Source organism: Rhinopithecus roxellana, chromosome 14 (genome assembly GCF_007565055.1).
Source record: "Rhinopithecus roxellana isolate Shanxi Qingling chromosome 14, ASM756505v1, whole genome shotgun sequence".
In the NCBI taxonomy this organism is placed as follows: domain Eukaryota; kingdom Metazoa; phylum Chordata; class Mammalia; order Primates; family Cercopithecidae; genus Rhinopithecus; species Rhinopithecus roxellana.
The window spans coordinates 103,606,077-103,627,943 of NC_044562.1; the positions used below are offsets into that span (position 1 = coordinate 103,606,077).

At 37.8% G+C, this 21,867-nt stretch overlaps 1 protein-coding gene across 4 annotated transcripts in view; it reads right to left on the bottom strand.

Moving 5' to 3' along the window:
- Positions 1-21,867, bottom strand: part of TANK (TRAF family member associated NFKB activator) — a 112,019-nt gene that overhangs the window by 69,274 nt on the left and 20,878 nt on the right. Inside the window, exon 1 of one of the 4 annotated variants that reach the window (XM_010368005.2) lies at positions 13,005-13,195. The exons of 1 other annotated variant lie outside the window; for it this stretch is intronic. Coding sequence is in view for 1 of the 3 variants with exons in the window: in XM_010368003.2 (XP_010366305.1) it covers positions 12,937-12,983 (47 nt within the window). In the remaining 2 variants the exon portion in view is untranslated. Of the gene's footprint in view, positions 1-9,827; positions 10,416-12,936; positions 13,196-21,867 lie in introns of those variants that run through there. 2 more of the 4 variants (XM_010368003.2, XM_010368007.2) reach the window with 2 other exon arrangements.

A 21,867-nucleotide genomic window follows, 5' to 3' on the forward strand; every position in this document is an offset into this window, starting at 1 on the left:
TCCTGATTGGTACAACGTTCAAGACTGGTTCAGTGTTGAACACACAGTAGGCACTCCTTTTCTCCCTGGGAAACAGAAACAGTCATGGTCTTTGCCTTTTTCTCCAATTAAAGCTTATAATTGAGTGAGGCAGACACACATGAAAATAATTAGCCACAAGGTCAATTATAAATGTTTAAAAAAAAAGGTCTGGGCACATCTTCATAGAGGTCTGCATAGCACAGGTATAATCATTTGTAGGACCTCACCCAATGGTTCACTAGAGATTTATGCATTTCATTCAAAGTTTTACCTAAAAAGAAGAAGAAAACTGTTAAGCAAAAGGTATAAACAAGATAAAGGCTCAATAGAAGGAAGAATTAAAATAAGAAGGATTGTGGAAAGCTTCACAGAGGATCTGACACTTAAACCGGCTCCCAAAAGATGAGAAGAGTTTCAACAAGTAGAGAATGAATGGGGAAAGTACATTCATTCTGAAAGAGCAGAGGCCCTGAGGAGTCGTTAGTATGGTGCATTTAGTGATGGGAGTGAGTATTCTGTTTACGCAAGTCTAGCATGTGTGCAGAGATGATACAGAGGTGAGGGTGCCAAAATAAGCTACAGTCAGGGTCAGCACATATGACTGTGCTGCACTACAAAAATCCTAGGGAAGACCATACGTAAAGACCATGATTGGAATGGCATCCCATAGAGCTGTAGAGTACACTGACCGCATAAACCACATGCAGCAGACTCAGTTATGGCTAGACTATAGCAGACCTCAAATGTCACTCTAAGAAATTTAGTCCTTAACATGTTGACACAAGGAGTAATGAGAGGTTTTCAAGGAGATGATAGACATATTTTAGAAAGACAGAACAGATAACAGCACAGACTACAAACTAGTAAGGGAGACAAAGTGAGGCTACACCACAGGCAACTACTGCTGTATTCCAGGTAAAAGATGAGGGTTTGAACTAGAGCAGGGGAAATAAAGATGAGTGGATTCAACAGACATTTCAAGAGTAGAATTAACAGGATTTGATGGCCGACTGGATGTGCACAATAGACAAGACGGCAGCAATTCAGGTACCTGTGACTGCAAATCAGTTGGCCTGAAATGGGACCTCGGAATCTACATTCTAATTAGCACAGTGCCTCAGGTGATTTTGTTGCAGATGGTTCACCAGCCATTATTTTTCAAAACATCCAGTAGAAAGTGGTGATAGCCAGACATAAAGAGACAGAAAGAAAATTTTCAGGAGAGGGAAGATACTGAATCCAATTTTGGACAACAGTGCTAGAAAAGACATCATAATAAAGAGGAAAAAAGCAACAACTGTATAATTATCTATAGGAAAAAATGAAGACTAACTATGCCTTCCCTATTGTTTGTATTCTTGAAGACTTGTTTTTAATGTCCCCTGATACTAGTACATCCTTGGATGGCCAATTAGGCCAAAATGGTTTTACCAAAAAAAAAAAAAAAAAAGCAGAAAAAAACCTACATTTTTGAAAAGAAAACAATAGAGAAAAGCAATACGCATTATTGCACCACCTTACAGCACAAGATGTACATGTTTTTCCTATCAAATATTAACCAAAAAAGAGGACAGGCCCACTTATTATTTATTTGAAGGAGGTCAGAAGGAAAACTAGAAAATGCATAAAATAGTGTATGACACTTTATGTCTGTTATTTTATGTAAAAAGACTATTAATAAAAGATGTAGAAATGTTATCTAATGCTCTGCTTTGTTAACTTTTATACGCTGTTAAATAACAGGAAAAACAACTCTGGCAGAGTATTTGAATGCAAGATTTTCCTTAAGTATCTTCTACTCTACCAGATTTATAAATAAATAATAAGGTAGTACTAATGATTTTTCAAAAGAGTGGTAGAGTTTGTATCTATCTTCTGGTCTTAACCAGAAAAGTTTGAAAAAAAAACATTTTCAGTAATCTCAAAAAGGTCCCCTAAAACACAAGACAATAATGTTAAGAGAAGTCACCGGCTGCACAAGATTCATAAATGGTAAAGTTGTTTTGAAAGAGAAGTAGTTAAAATCTTATGAGTTAACGGGTTGGCTGCCCCTCCATTATCCGAGTCATTTACTGTATCAGAAAAAACCACTATGGAGGAAGAGAGCTCTTCTATGAAAAAAAGAGTTGAAATTTCAAGAGATAGAGGACCTTTTCACAAAAGGGCCTAAATTCTCTTTAAATCACAATTTAAAATAGCTGAGCAGCCATTTAGCCTTGAGAACATTACCAATGATAAATAGGAACAGGCAAAAACCTACATAATTATAAAGCTTTACTCTGTGCTCTTAACCACTGGCACAGGGCTCTACAGCTCTTCATATCCCTTGTTTTTAATTTCCCTGAGGACACCTACAGGCTGTTGGATTTGCAAGTCACAACTTGTTTTATTAGAAGTAATTGTGAGAACTTGAATAAAAAAATAAATAAGGTTTCAGAGATTTCCAGATCTCCATTTTCAGTTATTCCGAAGATGTTTAGGGTATGACTTTAAAATATTAGCTTAAAACCAGATCTAATATTTTCAATCCAGTACCATGCAACAAGTTCTCTCCTTCAGACTGTTGAATATTCCTGAAGAGAAGTCTACAAAAATCCCTGGGCAGCCCAACAGACCAACCTTTCAAACTTGCATCTGTGCCAAAATTACCCAACTTTCTACCCTTTTCAAGGCCACACCAGTTTACCTCAAATATGAATATTCAGACCTAGTAAATCTTAACACTTGCTGTGCCACCCTACTGTGGGGAAGCAATAGTTGATTAGAAACTCAGATTTGCTGTTTCACTTCCTTTTGTCTCTGGAAAAAAATAAAAGACACTATAAAATAAAGATTGCAAACCAAATTTTTAACTATACCACATCTTGTGTAAAATGTACTAATTTCTCTGTTAAGGCAATTTAGATTAGATTCTCTAAATTAAAAAGCCTAGTCAACTGAAGATAAAATCAGAGTTGAAGTACACAATACATGTCCAGTCTAGACAGGCTTGGTGATGGGTGAGAGTAAACAAGTCATTTAACCTTTCTATGGACCTCTGTTCCCCCATCTCTCCCAATTTAGAATCTTGGGGTAGAGTCAGGTTATAGGACATTGGTTCACAACCTGTCAGCACATTAGAATCATCCACGGTGGTTTTAAAAAATACATTACCAAACCCTGTCCAAGACTCCTGGATCTAGTTTTGTACAGGGGGGAGATGTAAGATAAATTTAAAATTACTGCCATACAGGGTCAAGTCATAGTTTGGAAAGCACTATAAAACACTACACAAATATGCACCAACGAAGGGAAACAGGCTTTCATAAAGTTGCCTTTTTTCCCATAGTGATCTGCTTTTTTAATTATTCTATAAGAAGTATATAGAATTTAGGAACAAAAATAGCAGTTGCTAAGGTAGAAGACTTTCTCAAATAAATAAATAAATAATGGTATTTTGATACTTTGACAGATGGCCCAGAGCAACAGCACTTTATTGATCTTGGTTCCATAAAACTTCCACAACTCATCAACTTGTATGACAAATGTTTTCTCTATTAATGGCATTTGCACTGAAGTTCTTGTTGAGAAATTTGACTGACCATAGCCCATCTCCCACTAAGTAGCAATGGCACTTTTAACTTGATGTTCCCCCTATCAATAATCTAATCATCCTAATTTTATTTAAATTCTCAAACTATCTACAGACAGTTGAGAGACAAGATAGATCTCAAAGACATGCCTTTAATTCAAAGATGTACAAAGAGTCATGGATCAGAAGGACAATCTCAGTCTTCTGTTTGAATGGCAATCATCCCAACAATGAAGAAGGTAGTTCCCTATTTGATCATGGGAAGCACTGGGGTTGGGGTAGGAACAAGTATCTATTTGCAGGTGCTTTACATAAAACTAACTCATTTTTAATCTTCCCTCTGCAGAAGCATGTATTGTCTTCCCTTTACAGAGGAGGAAGCTGAACTCCAAAACTGAGCTTCAAAAGGGTAAATAAGTTGCATAAGGCACAGAATTAGAAAATAGAAGAACCAGATAAATCTAGGTCTCTGTTGCTACAGCACAATCTCTAGCTCTCTCCCCTCTAATTTAGTTTTTATTTTAATCAGAGCTACACATACCTGTATCTTAATGAGTTGAGCAGTTCTACAAGAAAAACGGTAGTTCTCTGCTTTCCCCTTCCTATTTCCCGCTTCACCTTGGCAACAATTCTTTTGACTAATTCTTTTTTGTATTTATCTCTGTATCTCTAAATAACATGTAACATGGCCACCACTGATTTTTCAGTTTTTGTCTCCCCATCATGGAAAATTAGGATTCAGTTTCTTTAAACATTCCCTACCTCCTATTCTCCCCATTTCCCCAATACAGTTATTTCTAATTTTTCATTAGATTAGCATTCAGCTTTTACTTTCTTATTACTATGTAATGCTATTCACTGCTGAATAATATAATATACCATGGATGCTTTTCCTTTCCTGAAAATTTTTTTCCCTGAAAATTTTTGTTTGCTTTGTTTCCTATTATCACTAATACAACTCCTCAACACATTGAGACACTTCAGGTATTCTGTCTCTTTAGAGGAATCACTCTGTAAGCTTTCTGGTTTGCTCCAATCTAGACTAGTTGCTCTCTATGCCTGATGGAAAGCCTTCATCTTGGGACCTTCTTAACCTTGAATTTGGGGATACCCTTTGTCCATCTCTTTCTCTAATTGAATCCCTCATTTTCAGTCTCCTAAATCTTTCCTTGTTTTATATCCCCATGTGGTGACGCAAATCTTCTAGCAGCTTCCTAAGAAAGTGTTTGAGAAGTAAATTTTTTGAGGCTTTGCATAACTAAAATATCTTTACCCTCTGACTTAACTGATAGTTTGGCTAGATTAAGAGTTGTAGGTTGGAAGTAATTTTTCCTCAGAATTCTGAAAGCTTTGCTATGCTATCTTCTAGCTTCTGTTTATTTTTGTTGAGGATCAGATCCATTTTGATTCCTGATCTTAGATAATTCTCACTCTGCTGCTCGAGGCTGGAGTGCAATGGCGCGATCTCGGCTCACTGCAACCTCCACCTCTAGGATTCAAGCAATTCTTGTGCCTCAGCCTCCCTAGTAGCTGGGATTACAGGCGCGCGCCACCACACCCAGCTAATTTTTGTATTTTTAGTAGATGGGGTTTCACCATGTTAGCCAGGCTGGTCTTGAACTCCCAGCCTCAGGTGATCTGCCTGCCTCGGCTTCCCAAAGTGCTTGGGTTACAGGCATGAGCCACCGTGCCTAGCCTTAACCGATTTTTTTCTCTTTGAAAAGTATTAGGATTTTCTTTTCTCTTTGTCCCTAGGATTCTGAAATTTCCGGACCATACCTGGCCATGGACTATATCATAGCAATAGGTGCTTGGTGGGCCCTTTCAACCTGGAAATTCCTCCTTCAGTTCTTGGAAATTTTCTTGAAAATTTTTTGGGGCAATTTCTTTCCTTTTGTATTCCTGTCTGGGACTTCTATCTGGGTGTTGAATCTTCTGTACTGGTTCTCTAATTCTCCTTATTCCTCCACCCCTTTTAAAATGAACTCCCCTCCTTATCTCACAGTGAGAAATAAAAACTTTTAATGTGAGGAGTGCAAACACCTTTTAATTATCAGGCCCAGAGAGGCACTGAAATGAAAAGTGTGACAGCAGTCACACATCACTCACCCCTGTGAACTAAATGACCCTCTTGAAGCTACCTACTATGTGATGCCAAGCAGCCATAAAATGCCATACATTAGATACCAAAACTCATACCATATAGTTCAACAATGTATAATCACTAATCAATGTTATTTCTGTAAACCAGTGAGAATTCCTATCAAATAACTTAGCATCAGCCCATTCCTTGTCCTCTTTTGCCTTTAAAAACCTGGTTGCAACAAGGGCCAAATGGAGCACTCCCCAAGGCAACCTGGAAGTGTGTCCAAGGCAGCTGTCCTCAACCTTTACCCGAATAAACTCCCTATATTAAATTTGCCTCAGTTTCTTTAGTCTGATAATAGATACAATATCTTAAGTCTGTTGTCTTCGGCAGCCATTATTATGCTGCCAAATGACAGCCAACCAATCCTGGATAAAGAAAGTAGTAATCAAGGGATTATTGGAGCTGCACTGAGGCTGAAAGTGTATAGGCCAAACGATGTTCCACCTCTAACTGCCTGTTCAACCAGAACATCTGAGCTTTGATCAGTTATGTATATATACATTGGGATTCCACGTTTGAAGAAAATCAAAGGCTTAAAGGTAGTATTTTCGCCATCTTGGCCCCAGGATGATTAGTAATTCTTTAGTAAGGTCTACTTGTTTTGTAGGTGGTAGAGATAAGTGTGAGTAATTTGGGAGGCAGGCAAGGCCCCTCTGCTGGGTTTCCCCGACTGCTGAGCCTATTCTGTTTCTGGGTAAATGTTCTGCCAGAGTTCACACTTGTGGTGAGAGACCAACTCAAATCTAAAGCAGTTTCAGGATGGGGAAAGGAAATCACCTTGATTAACTGCTACCCCTTCCACTTTGCCCTAGAAAAGAAAGACACCAGCCTTTCCCAACCCCTTGGGCTATGAATAAGAGTTCATATTCTGTTTCAGAAAAGTTGCCACTGTAGCATATAAAGAGGTGAATCAGTGAATGAAAGACACATTCTGTGTTTTTGTTTTGTTTGGCTTTTTGTTTTTTTGAGACAGAGCTTCAATCTGTCCCCCCAGGCTAGAATACGATAGCCCACTGCAGCTTGGACTCCTCGCCTCAAGCAATCCTTCTACCTCAGCCTTCTGAGTACTTGAGATTATAGGCGTCAAGCCACTGTGCCCCACTACATCCTGTCTTTTCTGTATCTTAGTTGTATGTATGCCTCCTCACCCACAAAACACATCAGGAGTAAAAAGCAAAAAAATCAGTCAACAACATGACATATACACATAAACAAGACATATTCTCTTTTGGATGGTTAGGAAGATTAACTTTAAAGACACTCAAAAATATTAAGTGTGTTTTCCTTAGCTGAAGAAAGGAAATGGAAGAGAACTGTCACTACTCACAGTTACTTATGATCATTTTCCACTTTTAAGGAGTTATATATATAACACAAGCAGCTAATTCCCCAACTAACTTCCTGCATTTCTATTCTCCTTCCACGTTGTAAACTTTGGGCATGAATATACTCATAGCATACCGTACTACACTGTTTCTGTGCTCCATCCAGGCAGTTGATATAATAGAAACCTTAAATGTCATAAATCCAGCAGTGTTAGAATTTGAATTTTGTATTTCCCCATAAGCTGGCAGGCTAAATGCAACAGGATAAACAAGACAATCTCACTGGTTAAACCCAAATCTCCCCAGTACATGTTCTCCATTTTGCTGGATGTTAGAACGTGGTGAAATTTTCTATGTGATCTTGCAAGAGCTAAAAGATTTCACTGTCAAAGACCACACCCATGAGTCTGTTTTGCCTTACTTCCTTTTTTTCTCCAGTAATACTTCTTTCTCTGAGACTATTTATCAAATGTTATGGGTTTAAGTGCACAACTAAACAGTGTAACACCAAAAGGGAAAGTAGGCATGTGATGTTCTCCTCCTCTGAGGTGAACATAGACATGGCACTGCTCAGTGGGCTGTACTCAACTGAGTAATCTTAAAGGGGTGTCCTCTCCTCTGAGTAGGAGCAATGTTAGAATCTGAAGATGGGGGAGGAAGGATATACAATTTTAAAATAGTTAATATTAAAAATCTATTACATAAGTCATATAAAGAAGGACTGTGCATAATATTCACAGATGAGGGAACTAGAAGAGAAAGTCTATAGTCAGTAAGGTGTAGAGGAGGAGTAGGACTGTATGGGAAGGAACACGTATTACAATCCTTTAGGATTTATGAGATTTTAATGTTTATCAGAAAGGAAATATGGATTTTTAAAGGTTGAGAAACAACAATATAAAGGGAAAGGCATTTCTCCTTTTGGGATTCCAAATACTTGAGGTTATGAAATCACATTCCAGTAAATGCCATATGATAAACGGTTATGAATAGTAAAACCACTTAAATCTCTCACAGTAACAATTGATTTGCTGATTCCAAAAACCTTTCTTCAAGCAATAAAAAAAAAAAAAATCCTTTATTCTGAAAGAATCTAAGTCTCTAACTTCTGTCCCTTATAGCAAGTCACTCTCTGGCAAAATTATTACCTGATTGGGTTGTTGTGCTGTTCAGTAGAACAATTCTCCATACTTCATTCTACTGCAAATATTTCAAAGACTCCCATAACTTCAACTTGCTAAGTAACCATCAAAATGGAACTCATATTATATTTCTTTGTCTACTCAACTTCCAGTAATTCCTTACTGCAATGACTTAAAATACTTTGTTTTCAATGTTAGCAACCTATTTTCAGTAGACCCTTCTTTTTGCAAAGAAAATGTATTGGTGTTAAGTAAAAGCTATTATAGATCATTAGTACTCAAACTGTTTACTCTCATAACTTACTACTGATAATTACCATTTATAGAGAATATATCTCTGAAGGTAAAAAGTTACAGTCCAGGAAATTTTCCATGAGACAAACAATTGCCATCATTTACTTCCCAAACTCTTTTCCTTAAGAAAAATAAGTCCCTTTAAAAATGTTTTTCTTGGTTGCACAGCAATGTGAATGCACTTAACATTATTGAACCATACACTTTAAAAAGGTTAAGATGGTAAATTTTATGTTGTGTGAATTTTACCACAATTTAAAAAGCTTTTACAGATTAGGAATTGGAAAATGTGACACATGTACTACATAGGTCCCAAAGCCTGTTTTCAGTTGCAGAGGGCTTGGTACCAGTTAACCCTCAACTTATTTGAACAGTGGCCAAATACTGCACTTAGTTCAAAAGACTTCGAAAATTAATTAACCACTCACTGAAAAGGTAGTTCATTTCATATTCTGTTATCCCTTCCTGAAGGTAAACATAATCTTGGTTCTGAACTATAAAGATATTTTTGTTACATATCTAAATAATAGCCTCCTCTTTCCCTGTATTTATGATTCAAAACCATGGCAGCAAGCACAGGAGATAGCAGGTGGGAAATGACAGCCACAGCATAAATCCTACAGGAAATAGAAACTAAAACTAGGCTTTACATAACTGAACACAAAGGAACTTCAATTAAACAGTAATATTTTATGCTTATAAGGTGTTAGGAAACAAAAAGGATAAATAGTAACAGTCAATCAGCTAACGCATAGCATTGAAACAGCAAAGCTTTATGTCAACAGGCTATTTTTATTTACCATTTGCTTTTGGACAACAGGTATGGTTTTAAAAAACACACAGTCTTTCTTCATCATAGGGCAAGTCCCCAATTATTTTTGCTATAAGAGCCCATAAATGGAAATATAATACCCAAGCATTCACATAATGCCTGCATCCTACTGTAAATAACACTTGAGTGTCTGTAGGTATCCTCCACAGTTCATAGATGCAAACTGCTAAATTACATTACCTGTCTCAGATCATTCTTGAAGGTGATCAAAAAGCATTTGAAATAATCATTTATAGAAGTCTATCAAAGATTACTTACACTATTATCTATGTATTAACAGTAAACCATTAGTCAAGTAAAAAGGTGGGCTTTTGTTAGATGACAGCACTGCTCCATGTGCGTGCACATACCATGCGCATACCTGAACCGTGCTAATGTTTTTCACTTCATATTAAATAAGTATAAGCATGTTAAGCTTGTATATTTTTTCACCCACTCATTTGGAAACCCTCTGTAGGATTTGGCTACAGTAAAATGTCAGCTTGGTTATTACCTTTAAAGTAAGAAATTTCCCGGCAAAATTGGGAAACTAGTGACAACAAAGCGAAACTGATGCTTTCCCAGTTGAGTTTCACTCTTGGTTTCTTTCAGGGCATAGACAAAACTTGCCCATGTAAAAGCAATACCCTTGCTTCTGTAACATAACTGGAGAAGGGAAGAGAAAGAACAGCAAGACATTTTACTTAACAGCCTCAGCCTACCTACAGCATTTTCCCTTGCCCATGAAAAAAAAGTTGTTGTGTAGGGGGGAAATAACCAGCATCAGTACAGCAGGTGCTCTTAGTTCTTGACATTACTGGTGTCTCAGACTCTTTCATTCAATTGTATTTACACAAAGGAGTTTTTGTTTGTTCTGAACCATTTTGCTGAGGATTGTGGCTGTCTTATTGTTGCTGAACAATATCAGACCCAGATGGTTTCATGAGTGAATTCTTTCAGATCTTCAAAGAACAGAGTTCTTAGGCTATTTAAACTACATCAGAGCAGAGGAAGAGGAACTCTGCCCAGTTCTTTTTAGGAACCAGCACAACCTTGGTATCAAAACCTAGCAAAAGTAACAGAAAAAGGTGAGTATAAAATGAATCTCAATTATTGATTTTAAATAAAAATGTTACCAAAGGAACCAATACATACTTAAATATTATACCATGACCATGTGTAAGATTGGTTCACAAACTGGAAATATACTAAAATAATTCACTATCCTATTAAGTCAAAGATGAAAAGTACCTATAAATGGTTATGATGGATGTCAAAAAGTCATTTGACAAAATCCAACTTCCATTCCTGATAAAAATATTAAGAAGTAATGAAGAGACATTATCTTAACACAACAAGAAATATATATACACACCAAATGAACACCCAATATCTATTATTTAAAATTGTTCTCAAAGTGCTATCTAATACAATAGACACTCCCCAATCCCCAGTTGCAAAAATGACTTTGGATACAATCCAAACACTTCTCTGTAAAAATCATAATGAGCTAGAAATATTAAAGGAAACTTCCCTAATAGAATTTATTAGAAATTAATAGTAACTTCATATTTAATGATGACATAGTAAAAAAATCCCCAAACTAAGAAGATAAAGGATGGCCAGAACCACTGTTACTATTTACCACTATTCTGGGGAAGCCAGCAATTCACTAAAGCAAAGAAAGAAAGATAAAAGATAATTATAATTAGATGATTGTTTTCCTAGAAAATTCAAGTGAAACAATTTATTAAAACTAATAAATTTAGAAAGTTGGCCAGATACATAAACACTCATCTACATACCAGTCACAAAATATAAGAAAATGGTTAAATCCCCAACAGAGTATTTTAATGAAGTATGAACAGTTTATGTTAAATTTTATCTCAAAGATAATGCAATTACATTCAAGAAAATTTTGAAAAGGAAAAATGAAGAAGGACTTGTCCTATGAATTAGTAGAAAATGTAATATCAAAGCAGATTGGTATTTTTAAAGGAAGAGACAAAAAGATCAAAGCAACAGATGAGTCTGAAGAAAAGATGCATGCACACATAAGAATTTACTATATTAAGGAGGTATTTCTAGTCAGTTGGGAGAGAAATGATTTCAACAAATGATTTCAGGAAAAATGACTGACCAGTCATAAAAACAAAGAAAAAAAAATCCTTATCTTAGTATACAAAAATCATTTTCGGATGTTTTAATGAGTAAATCGTAAAAAGAGAATTAACAGGCAATATAGGAGAAGATTTTAAGAATTTTTGACTGGGGACTACCTTCTTTCCTGAGATAAAAAGCCTGCGCATTTTAAACCAAAGCATTGATAATTCTTCAAAATATTTGCCATATATTTCACAAAGAATCTGTATTCTAATGATAAATAGATAATTTTGAAGAATATTGGGCAAGATATACGGACAGGACATAGTAAGTGATAGTTAATTACAATTTGGTACATCTACACAATGCAATACCACGCCGACATTACAATAAAAGAGCTACATATGGTAAGACTTTCACCATATATATGTATTTAATCTGAAACAGATTATAGAACAGTATGCATAATCTCTTACATAAACTATGTAAGAAAGCAAAATAACATGATTATGCACATACAGGAAAGATGTGGAAGGCTTGGATTACAACTGGGGAGAGGACTGAGAAGGATTTCACTTCCTGCTTTACACAAAGTTGTATTATTTGAGGATCCCTCCTCTATCAAATGAGGACACAAGAATTTTTAACAGAATACACTGCTTGCTTCTCTGCTACCTCTCATTTGTGTATTCCAACCGCGGTAAGGAGGCAGGTCATTTCCTTTTCCTTCAATTTCACGTCGCTTCTTCACTTCCTTTACTACCATCTCTCCCTTATTATAACTTGTCAAAAGCATGTCCTGTGAGGTGAGATAAACACCATTTTACAGAGCAAGGCTGCTTTACTTTTGCTCGTTATAGCATAATAAAAGCACAGCTCTTCTCTGATTATCCTCCCCCTCTTTCTACTTCTTGACAAGCACAGCTTTTTTGCCTGTAACTCGTTGCTAGTCAGTTTATACCGGCGTGGGGACTCCACCTAACGCCTGGGTTCCCACTGTGGGCGAAGTTGGCTTCTGTTCTTCTTGCCTTGGCCACCCACTCCCTCCGTGACCCTCTGGGAAGTTACCCAACTTCTCATTGACCAGGCTATGATGACACCCCACAGGAAGGCAGAGCGGAATTGTGCAACCACCTTGGGAAAACAACAGAAAGAACCAATTAAGTTTTCGAAAGAATACTACTTGATTCTAGGAGGCAGTCCCTCTCTCGAAGGGAAGTAGGGGATGTTCCTGGCGGGTCCACTGCTCACCTCGACACCGCAGGCCCTGCCACCCCCATTTCCCGGGCAAAGCAGCCGGGACGAGTCCCTCCCATGAAGCCGTTGGGGCAGGGGCAGATGATGCTATGCTGACATCGCGGGCCCGGAAACCCCCCGCCAAGGAGTCCGCTCCAGGGGAAGAACTCGCGTGGTTTCTCCCGCACAAAACCCCTCCCCAAACTGCAAATTGTTTTGTCTCTGCTGCTCCTCGGCTTCTCTCCCTGCGGCGCCCCTACTGTCAGCGCGTCCCTCTCGCTTACGCAGACAAATTCTCCGACGCGGTGCTTGATGGATTCGGACACACCATTTCGCGAAGTTTCTTACTCACACGGTTCACGGTTTCGGCTACGCTCCCTCTCCCGTCAGGTCGCCGGCGCCTGGCCGAGTGACTCCAACCGGAAGTTGCTTTTTGTTCCAGTTCAGAGGGCAGTGCCTGCGCGCGGAGCCATTAACTCTTCACCTTCCACCCGACAAGGCCAGGGCCCTTCCCCCCTGCCCCGCCCAGCCCAGGGCTGTTCTTCCCCGCCCCTCCCCGCCCCGCCCCGCCCAGCCAACTCCCCGCCTCTTAGGAAAAAAAAAAAAAAAAAAAAAGCGTCAGCCGCGGAAGGGAATCCTATGTCAAGTGTAAAGGTCACTTGCGGGTCTTTGCTGGATTTTTTTGCCAAATGATAAATAACCGGTAAATAAATAACCACTAAATAAATAACATCACCCTATATATGAGTTAGAGTACACAAGAATCACCTGAGAAACAAAATGTAGTTTCACCAACCGACTCCTACAGTTTTCATTTCCGAGCAACTGGGGTGAAGCCCAGGAACCTGCATTTTCAACAGATCCTCGTAAATGTATGTAATTAAAGGTGGTTAAAGGCCACACTCTGAGAGACACTACATTTACACATACCCATTTGGTTTCTCCCCAACTAGTAGTATTTTTCGCTAAATGTATTTGTTAAAGAAGAATGGCTGGAAATGGAGGTGGAACTTCATTAGAAAATTCCCCATGAATTAAGACTTCTCCATTATTCCAATTCCTAGCCATGCATGAATATTCTCTAAGATTCAAATCTTAGATACCGCAAGCAAGATATCTTTTCCCTTTAGGACAAGAGGATGAGGTTCTGGCCGCCCCAATTTCTCCCTGTAGTTCTGAATCATGGATGTTTACACATCTTTCCTTAGGCCAGTAAGTCCAGGAATTTAAAAATCTGCCAAGGTGCAGTGCATTCTGTCTAGCTATCTTGAATGTTGCTGTATACTTTTAAAAGTCAAAGTCTAAATATGTTTGAAACAATCTTTTTAACAAACAGAAGCTTCTTATATATAACGTTTTTACTAGTTGAATAGTTTTCTTGTAATAATAAGTAAGTGAGTTAAACATGACAATACAGTACTGCTTTAAAAAATTATTTAAACTTTTTTTGAGAGCAGTTTTAGATTCACAGCAAAATGGAAAGGAATGTCCAGAGATTTTCCATATACTTTCTGACCCCACACAAGCATAGCCCTTCCCCATTATCAACATCCCTCACCCCAGTGTGATGAAAAAAGCTGTTATAAATATCTGTGTGCAGGTTTTTTTGTGCAGACATAAGTTTTCATCTCCTTTGGATAAATACCAAGTAGTATGATTGCTGGATCATAAGGTAAGAGAATGTTTAGTTTTGTAAGCAATTGCCAAATTGTCTTCCAAAGTGGCTACCATTTTGCATTTCCACCAGGAATGAATAAGAGTTCCTGTTGCTCCAAATCTTTGCCAGCATTTGGTGTTGTAAGTGTTCTGGATTTGGGCCATTCTAATAGATGTGTGTGGTATTTCATTGTTGTTTTAATTTGCATTTCCCTGATGACATATGATGTGGAGGATCTTTTCATATGGCTATTTATTTACCATCTGGTTATCTTCTTTGGGGAGGTAAAGGCCTTTGGCCCATTTTTTAATCAGGTTGTTTTCCAAATGTTGAGTTTTAAATGTTCTTTGTATTTTTTGATAACAGTCCTTTATCAGGTATGTCTTTTGCAAAAATATTCTCCTTGTTCGTTACTTGTCTTTTTACTCTCTTGATAATATCTTTTGCAAAGCAGAAATTCTTAATTTTGATGAAGTCCAGTTTATTCAGCACTGCTTGAGTGAATTAAATAAGCTGGTTTGAAGATTTCTGATTGAAATAGTGGAATTTAGTAATAGAATCTAAAGCTGAATGCATAGGCATTTTGAAATATGGAGGTGGTAAAAACTTTGAATAAGGAAATAAGCTAGATATACACATTTCTTAAATATATGTTTTTCTCTTTCCACTTCCATGATGTTGTAGTCTTGAAGAGAAGTGGCTGCATAATTCCCCTATATGTGAAATATGCATAAATGCTGGTAGAATTACTTTCTTTCTTTTTTTTTTTTTTTTTTTTGAGATGGAGTCTTGCTCTGTCGCCCAGGCTGGAGTGCAGTGGCTGGATCTCAGCTCACTGCAAGCTCCGCCTCCCGGGTTCACGCCATTCTCCTGCCTCAGCCTCCCAAGTAGCTGGGACTACAGGCGCCCACCACCTCGCCCGGCTAGTTTTTTGCATTTTTAGTAGAGATGGGGTTTCACCGTGTTAGCCAGGATGGTCTCGATCTCCTAACCTCGTGGTCCGCCCGTCTCGGCCTCCCAAAGTGCTGGGATTACAGGCTTGAGCCACCGCGCCCGGCCTAATTACTTTCTAAACAATGCTAAAATGGTATCAAACATTTTCCTTTTCCTATAATGATGATTTTTTAAGAATTCGCATACAATATGTTTTATGAAGGTTAGAAATTAAGTTGAGATATTTATTTGAGGAATAATCTTTTAAAATAATGACATAATTTTATTACAATTTTCCTTCACTCATATTATTATATACCTCAAGTTAGTGAGCAGTGATGTGGCATTGGAGGTTGGGTATGGTGGCATGAAAATGGGGAACTGGCCAGGTGTGGTGCTCACACATATAATCCTAACACTTTGGGAGGCCAAGGGCAGAGGATCACTTGAGCTCAGGAATTTGAGACCAGCCTGGGCAACATAGTGAGACCACATCTCTATTTAATAATAAGAATCATAATTAATTAATTATTAAAAGAAAATGGGGGAATTGCGGGCCTTTGAAAGATATTTTAGAACCTGGACGGGTGCAGTGGCTCACGCCTGTCATCTCAGCACTTCGGGAGGCCAAGGTGGGCTGATCACTTGAGGTCAGAAGTTTGGGACCAGCCTGGCCAACATGGTGAAAACCCGTTTCTGCTAAAAATACAAAAATTAGCCAGGTGTGGTGGTGCACACCTGTAATCCCAGCTTTACAGGAGGCTGAGGCAGGCAGATTACTTGAACCCAGAAGGCAGAGATTTCAGTGAGCCGAGATCATGCCACTGCACTGCAGCCTGGGCAACAGAGAGAGACTGTGTCTCAAAAATATTTTGAATCCTAGTTTTAAAACTGCTTAATAATTTATTGAGAATTCTGAATATAAATCTAAGGACAAGGAAACCTGCCAATATAAACACTTACTATGACTTGGAATGTCAGGTATGTTCTCAGTCAAATCTTTGATGTGAAATATCACTATTAATGGAATCTGGTTGACTTCTGATTTACGATGACATCTGGACTGGCTGTTTATATTGCAGACTCTCCAACTAAAATGCTTATGAAAAATCAGAAAAACATGAGAACTCACAATGGCCTTGGAATACAGATTGACAATGAGGGCCACTGTGTATGGTTGAGCAGGCTGTGCTCACTTGCAAAGCCTTGCCTCCTTCAGCCTGTGTCTTCTCAGAGAGGTGCTTTTTCTAACTCACAGAAAAGTACCATAAGAGCAGCTATAACCCTGTTGACAAGCACCCTAGTTCCAGAATTTGATAGGATATTGCACTTATTGCAAGAAGTGTGAAGCTGAAATGGACATGTACTTTTTTGTTGGAAGGCAAGCAAAGGTGTTGGTATGGAAGGATAGTAAGGAAGCTACCAGCCTCACCGCCCCTACTAGTAACTTAACTGTTATGCATGATGGCTAAGAAGTATTTTACACCTCTTTGCCCTAATCTCTCCCATTAGTTTCTCTCTCTGTGACCCATTTGGAGCTATGGAGAATACCAGCAATAACCCAAAGGGAGTAGATAGGTGTGATGCTCTGTATCCAAGCTTGGGAAACTAATAATGAAAGGGGTTGGGCAGACAGAACTGGGTGTTTGTTTCTCTGGGGGTTTAGTTTTTCATATGTGGTTCTTATGAAGAAAAAGACAAATCATTGTTTCTGATTAACTAGGAATTCTTATCTTTATAGTAAAGTAACTACCTATTAAAGGTAAAGAGTCTTACCTCAGCCCAAGACCTGCAGTGACAAAGTTGATAAATGTCAGCTTCAAGCCAAAAGGTTAGCTGTTGACTGTGTATGTCTATATGTCTTCCAGCTCAACATCTACGCTGAAGAACTAATAGCATCAGACAGAAAATGAGAAGAGCCAAGAACCAAAATCCACACATTCAGGTAGTAAGGTTGACACAAGGCTTGGAACAAGTAACTACAAGAGAAAGCACCCCTTTGAAAAGATTATGCTTTCTGAAAGAGAGTCTTCAAAATGCAAAGAAAGTGAATACTTTGGAAAATGATTTACTAGAAGCAGAAGTATATGGAGAGAATCTGCTTTGTATTTTCTATGCAAAAAGAGATGAAATATATAAGCTATTAGACTAAGATAAGGAGAGAACTAGAGACAAGGTGAAATAAAACCAAAGTTGGATAAGTTAAGGCTATAAGGACACAGAACAACATGCAATGGCAATTCACATGTAATTTGGACATAATCAAAGATGGAATCAGTATTGCAGAATAATAAATCAATGATTAGAGTAAAAGCTTGAAAAACTCTTCCAAAATATGAATGGATAGTACAAATAGGTGACAACCATTAAAGGAAATGGTAGAAAGATTATGCCCCAGCTTCTTCCTGAAGAAGAGATTGGGGTAAATAGAACAGAGACAGCAACCACAGATACATCAGAAGCTATCTGAAGTAATACTTTGAACCAATACAATACTTCCTAAAAATGAAAAGGACTCAATGTGTTTTGAAATATATTAATTATCTATCTTGTTAAAAATTTCAATATTAAATGCTCTATCAACTCATTAATCAGTGAATATTTTGGTAATATTTGCTATGTGCTAAGAATTAGGGATAGAGGCCGGGTGCGGTGGCTCAAGCCTGTAATCCCAGCACTTTGGGAGGCCGAGGCGGGCGGATCACGAGGTCAGGAGATCGAGACCATCCTGGCTAACATGGTGAAACCTTGTCTCTACTAAAAAATACAAAAAACTAGCCGGGCGCGTTGGCGGGCGCCTGTAGTCCCAGCTACTTGGGAGCCTGAGGCAGGAGAATGGCATGAACCCGGGAGGCGGAGCTTGCAGTGAGCTGAGATCCGGCCACTGCACTCCAGCCTGGGTGACAGAGCGAGACTCCATCTCAAAAAAAAAAAAAAAAAGAATTAGGGATAGAAAGATCACTAAGACACAGTCCTACCTTAAAAGAACTGGTGTCTAGTGGGTGACATACATACAAGAATCAGGCAATTATTATACAATGTGGTATTATGATTTTACATTAGGGGTAATATATGGTACTCTGAAAACACATTGGAAAGGCCATAGTCCAGTCTTGAGAGGGCGAGGGAAGGCTTCTGGTATCTAAGGTATGAAAAAAGTTCAACAAAAATCCAGGTGGCAAAAAAAAATTGATTAATTGCAAAAAAAGAAAAACTTGTTTTCAGCATTAAACTTCAAAAACTGAATAGAATAATATCTACAGTTGCCTGGGGAAGATTTGACCTATAGTGTCTGCCTACTCAAGTTATCATTTATTCAAGAAAAGGAAAACAAAGACATTTTCAGATACCTCAAGTTTCAAACATCATACCACCCATTTTCTGAAACAATTGAAGATATACTTCCCTTATTCAAGAAGGAGTCAAAATTAAAAACTCAAGAAAGGTGAAATTTTGATATAAAATAAATATTAGAAAACATTTGAAATAATTTAAACATAGATCCATTAAAAACATGTTGCAATTACAAAGCAATGGAAAAATGAAATTTTTGACACATAAGATACAAATTATTACCTAATAAATAATTTAATAATGATAATATGGTCACAACTTTCTGATTACAGCAACAAATACACAAGTGGGTGGGAGAGAGGTGGCAGGAAGTAAATGTGTTCTGCTATTTTACTCATTTTCTCATCTATATATAGAAATAAGAAAATTACAGGATCTCATTCTAAGTATAATAATTGAAGATGTATCATTTTAGTTTTTTTACTGTGAAGATAAATAACTACAAGTAGAATTTAAAAGTGTATGCTTGTTTTTGGCTGCGCATGGTGGCTCACATCTGTAATCTCATCACTTTGGGAGGCCAAGGCAGGCGGATCACTTGAGGCCAGGAGTTCAAGACCAGCCTGGCCAACATGAAGAAAATTCGTCTCTACTAAAAGTACAAAAATTAGCCAAGTGTTGTGGTACATGTCTGTAATCCCGGCTACTCAGGAGGCTGAGGCACAAGAATCATTTGCACCTGGGAGGCGGAGGTTGCATTGAGTTGAGATGGCACCACTGCACTCTAGCCTGGGCAAAAGAGTGAGACTATATCAGAAAAAAAAGTATACGCTTAATTTTTATGTTAATAGAGGAAGAAAGAAATGAAAACATTGTCCACATAATAAAGATTTAAACATCTTAATTCCCAACATTCAATCAGTCACCCAATCAGGTACATCATGTGAGTACTCCTCTGCAGTATTTCTTGCATGCTTACACTCTATGTCCCTATTACCACTATCTATCTCCATTCCTACCCCTTGTTCAAGCCACCATCAACTCATAGTTACCATGCTAGCCTCCTAATTGTTTGCCTCACTTTCTCCCTTGTCAGATTCTATGTTGTTATGTTTCTTTACCACCTACAACCGTTAAATGTCTACCCCTCACCTTTAGGATAAAATCCAAACTCTTAATCCTGGAATGAGGCATCTTCCTAACTCTCCAGACTTATGTCCTGCTTCTTCCTAGGGATTTTGGGCTTCTTTTAATACCTTAAGTGATCACTTTTTTGTCCTTTTCAGGTATTTGCTGCTTTCCTCAGCCTAGAACATGTTTTGCTCATATTTTACCTGGTCTGTTGAGTCCTCTACTGAAAGATCTGATTCTAAGCTAGGCCACACTTGATTTCCTTTCTAGGATGACTGTGGGCTCAGCTGTGGGCTTCTATTTCACCGTGTCCTTTCCTCTTTATGACGTGCATTATGCTTGAAATTTCAAGAAACATATTTGGATGTTTTTAACCTTAGGGTGGCCATTATGACTGATGTTAAAGAAACTTACATTCACTAGGCAGAGTCCTAGGTTATCATTGCCCCCACAAAGGCAAACTAAGCTGAGAGAAGCTAAAGCATGATGACTATAAGTGAGCGTTCTCTGTTAAAGTTGCCTTGTTCATATGTTGGTATTGCCATTTACTAATCATATGACTTTACTAATCCTGTGCCTCAGTTTCTTCTCCTGTCAAAGGTCAGTGTACTTGTCCAACAAAATAATATATGAACAAGACCTGGCCTACAGGAGGACTGCAGTAAATATTGGGTAATATAGAAAATTCCTGTAACTTAGTAGGTGGTTCTACATGCAGTTGATTTTTTTTTTTTTTTTTTTTTTTTTTTTTTTTTTTTTTTTTTTTTTTTGAGACAGGGTCTTGCTCTGTCACCCGGGCTGGAGTGCCGTGCATGATCTTGGCTCACTGCAGCCTTGACTTCCTGGGCTGATGTGATTCTCCCATTTTATGTTCCTGAGTAGCTGGGACTACAGACGTGCACCATCATGCCTGGCTAATTTTTGTATTTTTTGTAGAGACAGGGTTTCGCCATGTTGCCCAGGCTGGTATTAAACTCCTGAGCTCAAGAAATCCACCTGCCTCTGCTTCCCAAAGTGCTGAGATTACAGGTGTGAACTGGGATCACACCCAGCCTGATTTTTAATTTAAATAAAAAGTCATAATTATCTCTTAAAATGTCTTTAAAAGTTCATACTGAGAAGGTCTATATATTGAACTTACTACAAAAGACTTTCAATCAGTTGCCTTAAATATGCCCAAAGAGCTAAAGAAAACCATGGACAAAGAAATAAAAGAAATCAGGAAAATGATTTATGAACAAAAGGAGAGTATAGAAAAGTGATATAAATTATAAAACAGAACCAAATAGAAATTCTGGAGCTGAATGGTACAATAACAAATAGAAAATTAATTATAGGGGTTTAATAGCAGATTTCAGCAAGCAGAAGAAAGAGTCAGAGAATGTGATAAGATAATTAACATCAAGCTTACCTAATATACATTGTGGGAGTCTTAAAGGAAAAATGAGAGACATGAAGCAGAAAAAATATTTCAAGAAATAATGGCTGAAAACTTCCCAATTTGCTAAAAGTCTGAACCAGCTTATTCAAGTTGCTCAATGAACTCTAAGTAGAATGAACTCAAAGAAATCCACACTGAAGCAAATTATAATCAAATTATCCTTTAGTTCTTTGGGCATATTTAACACAATTGACTGAAAGTCTTTTTCTAGTAAGTCCAACATCTAGACTTTCTCAGTGTGAATTTTTAAAGATATTTTAAGTGATAATTATGGCTAATTATTTAAATTAAAAATCAAATGCATGTAGAATCACCCACTAAATAACAGGAATCATTTATATTACCCAGTATTTATTGAGGTCCTTCTGCAGGTCAGGTCCTCTTCATATATTATTTCATTGTACAGATGCTCTCAACTTTTCAGGCAGTTTTTGGACTGAAGATGAAGAGATAATATTGAAAAAAGCAAGAAACAAGTGACACATTATGTGCAAGGAATCATCAATAAGATTAACAGCCAATTTTGCTTTGAAACTATGAAGGCCAGAAAATAGTAGAATGACATATATAAAGTGCTAGAAAAAAAGTGTAAACCAACAGTTCTATAAATGGCAAGACTATCCTTCAAAAATAAAGAAGAAAGGGGTGCCCAAGATGGCCGAATAGGAACAGCTCCAGCCTCTAGCTCCCAACGTGAGTGACACAGAAGGCAGGTGATTTCTGCATTTCCAACTGAGCTTTGAAGAGATTAGTGATCCT